At 50.7% G+C, this 13,306-nt stretch overlaps 1 protein-coding gene across 1 annotated transcript in view; it reads right to left on the bottom strand.

Moving 5' to 3' along the window:
* The window catches only part of pals1a (protein associated with LIN7 1, MAGUK p55 family member a), a 49,797-nt gene that overhangs the window by 6,852 nt on the left and 29,639 nt on the right, over positions 1–13,306 (bottom strand). Inside the window, exons 10-13 of the mRNA XM_079530958.1 lie at positions 9,269–9,452; positions 8,189–8,260; positions 966–1,037; positions 1–112 (exon numbers count right to left, since the gene is read on the bottom strand). The exon at positions 1–112 is cut by the window's left edge and continues 56 nt beyond it. Coding sequence (XP_079387084.1) covers positions 1–112; positions 966–1,037; positions 8,189–8,260; positions 9,269–9,452 — 440 coding nt within the window. The remainder of the gene's footprint in view (positions 113–965; positions 1,038–8,188; positions 8,261–9,268; positions 9,453–13,306) is intronic.

Raw genomic sequence — 13,306 nt, 5'->3', positions numbered from 1 at the left:
TCCGCCCCCCCACAGCCGGCTGGACCAATCAGAGCGATGGGTCGCTTCCTATTGGCTGGCTGGTGGTAGAGAGCCATCTCCTCATAGGTCAGAATTGCCTCATTATCAAAATCTGTACAACGAGTGGCAGAGAGACACAGATTGAGGATTTAATAATTACACAATTTAATAAAATCACCATTAAACACATTTGATGCTTTGGACGAGCATACTCTTCCTATCAAATTAATATGCTTGGTGCTCAGAACGAGTGTAGTCGTTCTAAGGCGTTTTATATCGATATAAGAAAGACTTGCTGTTTTCCATTTGTGGAATCGCTCCGGTTGCTAGGGCTCGGTTGCTAGGCTGGGTTGCTAGGGCTCGGTTGCTAGGCTCGGTTGCTAGGCTCGGTTGCTAGGGCTCGGTTGCTAGGGCTCGGTTGCTAGGCTCGGTTGCTAGGGCTCGGTTGCTAGGGCTCGGTTGCTAGGGCTCGGTTGCTAGGCTCGGTTGCTAGGGCTCGGTTGCTAGGCTCGGTTGCTAGGCTCGGTTGCTAGGCTTGGTTGCTAGGGCTCGGTTGCTAGGGCTCGGTTGCTAGGCTCGGTTGCTAGGGCTCGGTTGCTAGGCTCGGTTGCTAGGGCTCGGTTGCTAGGCTCGGTTGCTAGGGCTCGGTTGCTAGGCTCGGTTGCTAGGCTCGGTTGCTAGGGCTCGGTTGCTAGGCTCGGTTGCTAGGCTCGGTTGCTAGGGCTCGGTTGCTAGGGCTCGGTTGCTAGGGCTCCACGCCCACACCCATCAGCTTCTGTTTTAGCCACGGTCTTTACACGCCGTTGTGCCGTTGTGTCGTTGCGTCGTTTGCTACTAGCATAAAGCTACCGACAAAACGGACGCGCATCATAGTTCATTCTTGCGTTGTACAGTAACCATTAGCATATCATTAGCATATCATTAGCGCATATCATTAGCATATCATTAGCATATCACTAGCATACCGTCATTCTTGTGGGTGTTGTACAGTAACTTCTTCCTCTTCCTCTTGTTCTTCTTCGCACACCACAGCTTCCCTGTAACACAATGATGATGTCATCATAAAGAGACACCACAGCTTCCCTGTAACACAATGATGATGTCATCATAATGATGATGTCATCATAAAGAGACACCACAGCTTCCCTAAAAGGGACACAGACATACATAACTGGGTGGGGCATTCATTTGACACACGTTCACACCACCACAATGATACACGACCACGCCCTTTATTAGCCAATTGATCACACCTGATCACCTCCCAACGGGCACTGTTCTAGTCTCTATAAATGTCTCTGTACACGTCTTGTCTTCCACGTAACTCCAGAACCGTTCGCTCCACCAACTTCAAACACACGCGTTCCACACCCCCACAGGGAGGGCAGTGCCCGGTGTCGTTCCACACCCCCACAGGGAGGGCAGTGCCCGGTGTCGTTCCACACCCCCACGGGGAGGGCAGTGCCCGGTGTCGTTCCACACCCCCACAGGGAGGGCAGTGCCCGGTGTCGTTCCACACCCCCACAGGGAGGGCAGTGCCCGGTGTCGTTCCACACCCCCACAGGGAGGGCAGTGCCCGGTGTCGTTCCACACCCCCACGGGGAGGGCAGTGCCCGGTGTCGTTCCACACCCCCACAGGGAGGGCAGTGCCCGGTGTCGTTCCACACCCCCACAGGGAGGGCAGTGCCCGGTGTCGTTCCACACCCCCACAGGGAGGGCAGTGCCCGGTGTCGTTCCACACCCCCACAGGGAGGGCAGTGCCCGGTGTCGTTCCACACCCCCACAGGGAGGGCAGTGCCCGGTGTCGTTCCACACCCCCACAGGGAGGGCAGTGCCCGGTGTCGTTCCACACCCCCACAGGGAGGGCAGTGCCCGGTGTCGTTCCACACCCCCACGGGGAGGGCAGTGCCCGGTGTCGTTCCACACCCCCACGGGGAGGGCAGTGCCCGGTGTCGTTCCACACCCCTACAGGGAGGGCAGTGCCCGGTGTCGTTCCACACCCCCACAGGGAGGGCAGTGCCCGGTGTCGTTCCACACCCCCACAGGGAGGGCAGTGCCCGGTGTCGTTCCACACCCCCACAGGGAGGGCAGTGCCCGGTGTCGTTCCACACCCCCACAGGGAGGGCAGTGCCCGGTGTCGTTCCACACCCCCACATAGGGCAGTGCCCGGTGTCGTTCCACACCCCCACAGGGAGGGCAGTGCCCGGTGTCGTTCCACACCCCCACAGGGAGGGCAGTGCCCGGTGTCGTTCCACACCCCCACAGGGAGGGCAGTGCCCGGTGTCGTTCCACACCCCCACAGGGAGGGCAGTGCCCGGTGTCGTTCCACACCCCCACAGGGAGGGCAGTGCCCGGTGTCGTTCCACACCCCCACAGGGAGGGCAGTGCCCGGTGTCGTTCCACACCCCCACAGGGAGGGCAGTGCCCGGTGTCGTTTCACACCCCCACAGGGAGGGCAGTGCCCGGTGTCGTTCCACACCCCCACAGGGAGGGCAGTGCCCGGTGTCGTTCCACACCCCCACAGGGAGGGCAGTGCCCGGTGTCGTTCCACACCCCCACAGGGAGGGCAGTGCCCGGTGTCGTTCCACACCCCCACAGGGAGGGCAGTGCCCGGTGTCGTTCCACACCCCCACAGGGAGGGCAGTGCCCGGTGTCGTTCCACACCCCCACAGGGAGGGCAGTGCCTGGTGTCGTTCCACACCCCCACACACCCCCACAGGGAGGGCAGTGCCCGGTGTCGTTCCACACCCCCACAGGGAGGGCAGTGCCCGGTGTCGTTCCACACCCCCACAGGGAGGGCAGTGCCCGGTGTCGTTCCACACCCCCACAGGGAGGGCAGTGCCCGGTGTCGTTTCACACCCCCACAGGGAGGGCAGTGCCCGGTGTCGTTCCACACCCCCACAGGGAGGGCAGTGCCCGGTGTCGTTCCACACCCCCACAGGGAGGGCAGTGCCCGGTGTCGTTCCACACCCCCACAGGGAGGGCAGTGCCCGGTGTCGTTCCACACCCCCACAGGGAGGGCAGTGCCCGGTGTCGTTCCACACCCCCACGGGGAGGGCAGTGCCCGGTGTCGTTCCACACCCCTACAGGGAGGGCAGTGCCCGGTGTCGTTCCACACCCCCACAGGGAGGGCAGTGCCCGGTGTCGTTCCACACCCCCACAGGGAGGGCAGTGCCCGGTGTCGTTCCACACCCCCACAGGGAGGGCAGTGCCCGGTGTCGTTCCACACCCCCACAGGGAGGGCAGTGCCCGGTGTCGTTCCACACCCCCACAGGGAGGGCAGTGCCCGGTGTCGTTCCACACCCCCACAGGGAGGGCAGTGCCCGGTGTCGTTCCACACCCCCACAGGGAGGGCAGTGCCCGGTGTCGTTCCACACCCCCACAGGGAGGGCAGTGCCCGGTGTCGTTCTACACCCCCACAGGGAGGGCAGTGCCCGGTGTCGTTCTACACCCCCACAGGGAGGGCAGTGCCCGGTGTCGTTCTACACCCCCACAGGGAGGGCAGTGCCCGGTGTCGTTCCACACCCCCACAGGGAGGGCAGTGCCCGGTGTCGTTCTACACCCCCACAGGGAGGGCAGTGCCCGGTGTCGTTCTACACCCCCACAGGGAGGGCAGTGCCCGGTGTCGTTCTACACCCCCACAGGGAGGGCAGTGCCCGGTGTCGTTCCACACCCCCACAGGGAGGGCAGTGCCCGGTGTCGTTCCACACCCCCACAGGGAGGGCAGTGCCCGGTGTCGTTCCACACCCCCACAGGGAGGGCAGTGCCCGGCCTTGAGTCGGTGCGATACACCGCTGTCCAGAACCACCACAAAAGCCTCTGCCCGGTTATAACAACCACCTCCGCTCGGTGAATTATCTCCTACAACGACCAGCTAGCCAGACATTATCCCTTACATAAAGGAGGTGAATTATCTCCTACAACGACCACCTAGCCAGACATTATCCCTTACATAAAGGAGGTGAATTATCTCCCTACAACGACCACCTAGCCAGACATTATCCCTTACATAAAGGAGGTGAATTATCTCCCTACAACGACCACCTAGCCAGACATTATCCCTTACATAAAGGAGGTGAATTATCTCCTACAACGACCACCTAGCCAGACATTATCCCTTACATAAAGGAGGTGAATTATCTCCTACAACGACCAGCTAGCCAGACATTATCCCTTACATAAAGGAGGTGAATTATCTCCTACAACGACCAGCTAGCCAGACATTATCCCTTACATAAAGGAGGTGAATTATCTCCTACAACGACCACCTAGCCAGACATTATCCCTTACATAAAGGAGGTGAATTATCTCCTACAACGACCAGCTAGCCAGACATTATCCCTTACATAAAGGAGGTGAATTATCTCCTACAACGACCAGCTAGCCAGACATTATCCCTTACATAAAGGAGGTGAATTATCTCCCTACAACGACCACCTAGCCAGACATTATCCCTTACATAAAGGAGGTGAATTATCTCCCTACAACGACCACCTAGCCAGACATTATCCCTTACATAAAGGAGGTGAATTATCTCCCTACAACGACCACCTAGCCAGACATTATCCCTTACATAAAGGAGGTGAATTATCTCCCTACAACGACCACCTAGCCAGACATTATCCCTTACATAAAGGAGGTGAATTATCTCCTACAACGACCACCTAGCCAGACATTATCCCTTACATAAAGGAGGTGAATTATCTCCTACAACGACCACCTAGCCAGACATTATCCCTTACATAAAGGAGGTGAATTATCTCCTACAACGACCACCTAGCCAGACATTATCCCTTACATAAAGGAGGTGAATTATCTCCTACAACGACCAGCTAGCCAGACATTATCCCTTACATAAAGGAGGTGAATTATCTCCTACAACGACCACCTAGCCAGACATTATCCCTTACATAAAGGAGGTGAATTATCTCCTACAACGACCAGCTAGCCAGACATTATCCCTTACATAAAGGAGGTGAATTATCTCCTACAACGACCACCTAGCCAGACATTATCCCTTACATAAAGGAGGTGAATTATCTCCTACAACGACCAGCTAGCCAGACATTATCCCTTACATAAAGGAGGTGAATTATCTCCTACAACGACCAGCTAGCCAGACATTATCCCTTACATAAAGGAGGTGAATTATCTCCCTACAACGACCACCTAGCCAGACATTATCCCTTACATAAAGGAGGTGAATTATCTCCCTACAACGACCACCTAGCCAGACATTATCCCTTACATAAAGGAGGTGAATTATCTCCTACAACGACCAGCTAGCCAGACATTATCCCTTACATAAAGGAGGTGAATTATCTCCTACAACGACCACCTAGCCAGACATTATCCCTTACATAAAGGAGGTGAATTATCTCCTACAACGACCAGCTAGCCAGACATTATCCCTTACATAAAGGAGGTGAATTATCTCCTACAACGACCAGCTAGCCAGACATTATCCCTTACATAAAGGAGGTGAATTATCTCCTACAACGACCACCTAGCCAGACATTATCCCTTACATAAAGGAGGTGAATTATCTCCTACAACGACCAGCTAGCCAGACATTATCCCTTACATAAAGGAGGTGAATTATCTCCCTACAACGACCAGCTAGCCAGACATTATCCCTTACATAAAGGAGGTGAATTATCTCCCTACAACGACCACCTAGCCAGACATTATCCCTTACATAAAGGAGGTGAATTATCTCCCTACAACGACCACCTAGCCAGACATTATCCCTTACATAAATGAATTATCTCCCTACAACGACCACCTAGCCAGACATTATCCCTTACATAAAGGAGGTGAATTATCTCCCTACAACGACCACCTAGCCAGACATTATCCCTTACATAAAGGAGGTGAATTATCTCCTACAACGACCAGCTAGCCAGACATTATCCCTTACATAAAGGAGGTGAATTATCTCCTACAACGACCACCTAGCCAGACATTATCCCTTACATAAAGGAGGTGAATTATCTCCTACAACGACCACCTAGCCAGACATTATCCCTTACATAAAGGAGGTGAATTATCTCCTACAACGACCACCTAGCCAGACATTATCCCTTACATAAAGGAGGTGAATTATCTCCTACAACGACCAGCTAGCCAGACATTATCCCTTACATAAAGGAGGTGAATTATCTCCTACAACGACCACCTAGCCAGACATTATCCCTTACATAAAGGAGGTGAATTATCTCCCTACAACGACCAGCTAGCCAGACATTATCCCTTACATAAAGGAGGTGAATTATCTCCCTACAACGACCACCTAGCCAGACATTATCCCTTACATAAAGGAGGTGAATTATCTCCTACAACGACCACCTAGCCAGACATTATCCCTTACATAAAGGAGGTGAATTATCTCCCTACAACGACCAGCTAGCCAGACATTATCCCTTACATAAAGGAGGTGAATTATCTCCTACAACGACCAGCTAGCCAGACATTATCCCTTACATAAAGGAGGTGAATTATCTCCTGACAACGACCACCTAGCCAGACATTATCCCTTACATAAAGGAGGTGAATTATCTCCTACAACGACCAGCTAGCCAGACATTATCCCTTACATAAAGGAGGTGAATTATCTCCCTACAACAACCACCTAGCCAGACATTATCCCTTACATAAAGGAGGTGAATTATCTCCTACAACGACCACCTAGCCAGACATTATCCCTTACATAAAGGAGGTGAATTATCTCCTACAACGACCACCTAGCCAGACATTATCCCTTACATAAAGGAGGTGAATTATCTCCTACAACGACCACCTAGCCAGACATTATCCCTTACATAAAGGAGGTGAATTATCTCCTACAACGACCAGCTAGCCAGACATTATCCCTTACATAAAGGAGGTGAATTATCTCCCTACAACAACCACCTAGCCAGACATTATCCCTTACATAAAGGAGGTGAATTATCTCCTACAACGACCACCCAGTGCGCATGCGTTGTCAAAATGTATTCTGCGCTGTCAATCAAGCGCCGGGAAGCGCTTCTGCGTACCGACAGCATGGCGCCGCCCAGAATGATTATTATGGCCAGAATACTAGTAAAATCTGTAGCGAGAGCATTTCCCACCGACTGCCACTCAAAGTAGCTACTGGCCAATTGTGGCCAATCACAGCGCATCCTTACTCAAACGAGGGAGGATTCCATTTCCATTTCCATGCTGCTCGCTGCTGGGAGGATGTTGACAGGAGGACAGGAGTTTACTACTAAAACCTGACACAAATGGTTCGGCTTCTCCGTTTCAGATGTGGAGCAAAGTAAAAAGTAAAAGTTGTAAAAGGGGATGCTTTGGATGCTTTGCACTCTTCCCATTCGCCGCTGTGCTTATGTTTGTTTTCCGGGTGCTGGAGCAAGTTGCTCGTGTGCGATGCCGTCTCTCACAGCTTAGGCACCGGCCACTGACTTTTTACGGGTACAGGTTTTAGTTCCGACAGTGGGCAGAGTGCAAAGCATTGCAGACTGGCACTGCTGCTGCACAACATGAAGCTTATCAACATGACAACACCGTGTCCCGACATACTGTCCCTTATTATCGTAAAGTCGGGTAGTGTACACTGTTTATTTTTGCACAGAGGAGCCATGTGTGTGACTGTACGTTGCCTCGGTAAAAACAAAAGGGAAGCCTGGCGTATGCTTCGCCGTACAACGTGTCGTATGTTAAACAAATAGCTGATCTGCAAGCTCACAACGTGTCGCCTCCGCAACACGTTGTGAGCTAGTAGATCGGCTATTTAAATATATACAGTATATATAAAAAAAGTACCTAAATATTGCTTTGATGCTCATATTATCCTTAGGAAGTATTACGTTGTTTTTATTAGAATATGCATTTAGGGCTGGACCACACATGGACCTAGCTGCAATTTGCAACTCTAGATTTTTGTTATAATGGTATGAATCTGGAGTTGCAATACCCTCCATTGACTCCCCAGTCCCCACCTATCCAATAAATATAGTTTTTCTATAAGTTATTCATGCATCCCTCTTTTATCCATCCGGCGAGACGGGTCGCCACATTTTGGAGCACCAAGTAACTCCTCCAGGTGCTCCTCTGAGTACTAGACCAAACAAGTTGTGTGCAGCCCTGAATATAAAACATTAAATGGTTATAAAACATTATAAAACATTAAGGATATAAAACTCACCAGACTTCTCAGGCTCCTTGTCTTCTTCTATGGTTTGTTTCATAGCTTCTCTCTGTTGCTGGAAACTCTTACCTGAGAACGCACGCACGCACACGCACACGCACACACACACACACACACACACACACACACACACACACACACACACAGTTATACTTCTTTGTACAACCAGAAAACAGCTAATCTACAAGCTCAGGACCTCCTCAGACAGACGGAGGTACCAGGGGTTGCCAGGTATTTTCGGCCCTCTTGGAGAGAATGTTTGCCAATTACATCCTCGCAACACCAGAAGCAGTATACTTCCAACCTTACATTTAGATCACCATAAGCAGTATACTTCCAACCTTACATTGACTGCAATGGGAAGTTCATGCCATAGTTTAGATTGGGAGTGAGTCTGTAGTTCTGACTGCAATGGGAAGTTCATGCCATAGTTTAGATTGGGAGTGAGTCTGTAGTTCTGACTGCAATGGGAAGTTCATGCCATAGTTTAGATTGGGAGTGAGTCTGTAGTTCTGACTGCAATGGGAAGTTCATTCCATGGTTTAGATTGGGAGTGAGTCTGTAGTTCTGACTGCAATGGGAAGTTCATTCCATAGTTTAGATTGGGAGTGATTGGAGCCAGAAGGGAGAAGAGTTTGGGACGTGTGGAGCGTTGTCCCGGTGTTTTTAGTGAAGGTATTTCTGGTACCAGGAGAGGCTGGTTCTCCTCAGAGAGAGAGAGAGAGAGAGAGAGAGAGAGAGAGGTTACCTGGTACCAGGCCCGCTAGAGGCTGGTTCTCCTCAGAGAGAGAGAGAGAGAGGTTACCTGGTACCAGGCCCGCTAGAGGCTGGTTCTCCTCAGAGAGAGAGAGAGAGGTTACCTGGTACCAGGCCCGCTAGAGGCTGGTTCTCCTCAGAGAGAGAGAGAGAGGTTACCTGGTACCAGGCCCGCTAGAGGCTGGTTCTCCTCAGAGAGAGAGAGAGAGAGAGAGAGAGAGAGAGAGGTCACCTGGTACCAGACCCGCCAGAGGCTGGTTCTCCTCAGAGAGAGAGAGAGAGAGAGAGAGAGAGAGAGAGAGAGAGAGAGAGAGAGGTTACCTGGTACCAGGCCCGCCAGAGGCTGGTTCTCCTCGTCCCCGTCCCGGTAGGCCTGCCACCAGTTGGGGTCGGTCTGGCTGATGATGTGCAGAATGTCTCCTTTCTGGAAGGACAGGCCCAGCTCTCTGCACGGGACGTAGGGGTCGTCTGACGGGTCGTAGTCGAAGTGGGCTCGGACATGGACCTGGGATAGGATAGATGTATAGTTAACACAGGACGTAGGGGTCGTCTGACGGGTCGTAGTCGAAGTGGGCTCGGACATGGACCTGGGATAGGATAGATGTATAGTTAACACAGGACGTAGGGGTCGTCTGACGGGTCGTAGTCGAAGTGGGCTCGGACATGGACCTGGGATAGGATAGATGTATAGTTAACACAGGACGTAGGGGTCGTCTGACGGGTTGTAGTCGAAGTGGGCTCGGACATGGACCTGGGAGAAGATAGATATATAATTAACCCGTTCTGAAAATTTGTTAAATTGAAAAATCCCCCATATTGAAAAATAGCAGATCTACAAGCTCGTAGCGCGGCACCGAGTGCCAAGATCTGCTATTTTTGAAAAACCCTGAAAATGTAGCGCAAATCTTTGAATATATATATTCTTTCAGAGCGAATGTTTTTAACTCAAATCTTTGCTTCTTGGTCCCTGGAACAATATATTTTCAGATCGGAGTCGACGACCAAATTCAGAAAATTCTGGGGGTCCTTGACGTGACAAAGGTTGAGCACCACAGACATAGAAACATAGTGTTAAAGGTTGAGCACCACAGACATAGAAACATAGTGTTAAAGGTTGAGCACCACAGACATAGAAACATAGTGTTAAAGGTTGAGCACCACAGACATAGAAACATAGTGTTAAAGGTTGAGCACCACAGACATAGAAACATGGGTTTTTTCAGAAAACTGTCAGGATTTAGAAGACATTTTGTAGAATAGAGTTCAGGTCGAAAATTAAAATGGTGTCGAACATGAACCTAGAATAAGATATGTGAATGTTTCTGACCGAGGCTAAGTCATTGAAAACATTTTTTTAAATTTGTTTTCATGTCATGTGAAAGCAGGGAATCATATCTTCAAATGGACATATTGGTTGTTCAGTTTGACCCACCAGTTTAGGAGATATGGCTTATAGAGTAATGTCTTGCAGAGAAACAGCGAGTTGAGAAAACAGGCTTGAAAAGGTTCACTTCTGTGGACTCTAACATTACACCTAGCTACATGTTTAAGCATTTATTTCATATTTACATGTCTTCTGTGGTCTCTAACATTACACCTAGCTACATGTTTAAGCATTTATTTCATATTTACATGTCTTCTGTGGTCTCTAACATTACACCTAGCTACATGTTTAAGCATGTATTTCATATTTACATGTCTTCTGTGGACTCTAACATTACACCTAGCTACATGTTTAAGCATTTATTTCATATTTACATGTCTTCTGTGGTCTCTAACATTACACCTAGCTACATGTTTAAGCATTTATTTCATATTTACATGTCTTCTGTGGACTCTAACATTACACCTAGCTACATGTTTAAGCATTTATTCCACCTCATCCATCACCCCAGCCACCCACTCCACCCTCACCACCTGCCTCACAGACATAAAAACCTGGATGCAACAAAACTTCCTAAAACTCAACTGCAGCAAATCTGAAATAATTATCATCGGCCCCGACTCCCTCACCCGCTCCACCCAGGACTTCTCACTCACCATCGACGGCTCCCTTGTCACTACCTCCACACGCATCCGCAACCTAGGTGTCATCTTCGACCCTACCCTCTCATTCCTCCCCCACGTAAACCACATCACTAAAACAGCATTATTTCACCTCAAAAACATCGCCCGTCTCCGCCCCTCCCTGACACCCTCAGCTGCCGAAACCCTCATTCATGCCTTCATCTCATCCCGACTGGACTACTGCAACAGCATCCTCTATGGAACCACTGTAAAAACCCTCAACAAACTACAATACGTCCAAAACTCAGCTGCCCGCCTGCTCACCTCCACCCGCTCCAGAGACCATATCACCCCAGTCCTCCGTGACCTCCATTGGCTCCCCATCAAACACAGAATTGATTTCAAAGTACTTCTCACCACCTACAAGTCTCTGCACAACCTGGCTCCCCCCTACCTCTCCGCCCTCCTCGAACCACACGCACCATCCCGCTCCCTCAGGTCCAGCGATGCCGGCCTCCTGGTGATTCCCAAGAAGATCAGGCTCAAAACCTGGGGCGATAGGGCCTTCTCTGTGGCCGCCCCTACCCTCTGGAATGCCCTCCCCAAACAGATCCGGGATGCCCCCTCACTCCCCACCTTCAAAACCGCACTAAAAACCCACCTGTTCAGACTAGCATTCCCCAGCTGATGTGTTTTTAACTTGTTACTTGTAATGTTTTTACTGGTTTTATTCTTATTTTCTTTCTTCTAATAAAGTTGTCCTTTTCTCTTGTTCCCCCCCCGGCCCCCACACATGTAAAGCGTCTTTGGGTATTAGAAAAGCGCTATAGAAGTCCCAGATATTATTATTATTATTATATTTACATGTCTTCTGTGGACTCTAACATTACACCTAGCTACATGTTTAAGCATTTATTTCATATTTACATGTCGATTTCAGCTCTTGTTTCAGACATGCTCTAGTATGTGAAGAGTCTGCCTGTGATATTAACTCATTTTGGATAAAAAATAATAAATAGTCACTTTTTCTGAACAGTTAGTCTTTCCTCCTTAGTCTTGACTGTCTCTGTTTACCAACAGTCATTAAGACATTTTGACCTGAGATCAGATTCTAAAAATGTCTTCTACATCCTGACAGTTTTCTGAAAAAGCTATGTTTCTATGTCAGTCGTTCTTCGATTTTTCAAAAATAGCAGACCTACAAGCTTGTAGCGCGCCACTCTATGAGCTTGTAGATCTGTTATTTTTCAATAGCTAAAGCATAACATAATGCTATCACCAAAAGGGGTTCCCGCCCAAAATGGCTTAAGACATGTGAATCCCTAGACTCCTTCAAAACCTCTCTAAGGGCACCTGCGGACGGCTGCAATTCAAACCTCTCTAAGGGCACCTGCGGACGGCTGCAATTCAAAACCTCTCTAAGGGCACCTGCGGACGGCTGCAATTCAAACCCCTCTAAGGGCACCTGCGGACGGCTGCAATTCAAACCTCTCTAAGGGCACCTGCGGACGGCTGCAATTCAAACCTCTCTAAGGGCACCTGCGGACGGCTGCAATTCAAACCTCTCTAAGGGCACCTGCGGACGGCTGCAATTCAAACCCCTCTAAGGGCACCTGCGGACGGCTGCAATTCAAACCTCTCTAAGGGCACCTGCGGACGGCTGCAATTCAAACCTCTCTAAGGGCACCTGCGGACGGCTGCAATTCAAACCTCTCTAAGGGCACCTGCGGACGGCTGCAATTCAAACCTCTCTAAGGGCACCTGCGGACGGCTGCAATTCAAAACCTCTCTAAGGGCACCTGCGGACGGCTGCAATTCAAAACCCCTCTAAGGGCACCTGCGGACGGCTGCAATTCAAAACCCCTCTAAGGGCACCTGCGGACGGCTGCAATTCAAAACCCCTCTAAGGGCACCTGCGGACGGCTGCAATTCAAACCTCTCTAAGGGCACCTGCGGACGGCTGCAATTCAAAACCTCTCTAAGGGCACCTGCGGACGGCTGCAATTCAAAACCCCTCTAAGGGCACCTGCGGACGGCTGCAATTCAAAACCCCTCTAAGGGCACCTGCGGACGGCTGCAATTCAAAACCCCTCTAAGGGCACCTGCGGACGGCTGCAATTCAAAACCCCTCTAAGGGCACCTGCGGACGGCTGCAATTCAAAACCCCTCTAAGGGCACCTGCTGACGGCTGCAATTCAAAACCCCTCTAAGGGCACCTGCGGACGGCTGCAATTCAAAACCCCTCTAAGGGCACCTGCTGACGGCTGCAATTCAAAACCCCTCTAAGGGCACCTGCGGACGGCTGCAATTCAAAACTGGGCCCCGTAAAAGCCTTCAAATACAGTACTTTTC

This window comes from Electrona antarctica (genome assembly GCF_951216825.1).
Source record: "Electrona antarctica genome assembly, contig: scaffold_64, whole genome shotgun sequence".
NCBI classification, from domain to species: Eukaryota; Metazoa; Chordata; class Actinopteri; order Myctophiformes; family Myctophidae; genus Electrona; species Electrona antarctica.
Note: the sequence above shows the minus strand (reverse complement) of the source record. Positions and strands in the feature narration are given on the sequence as shown.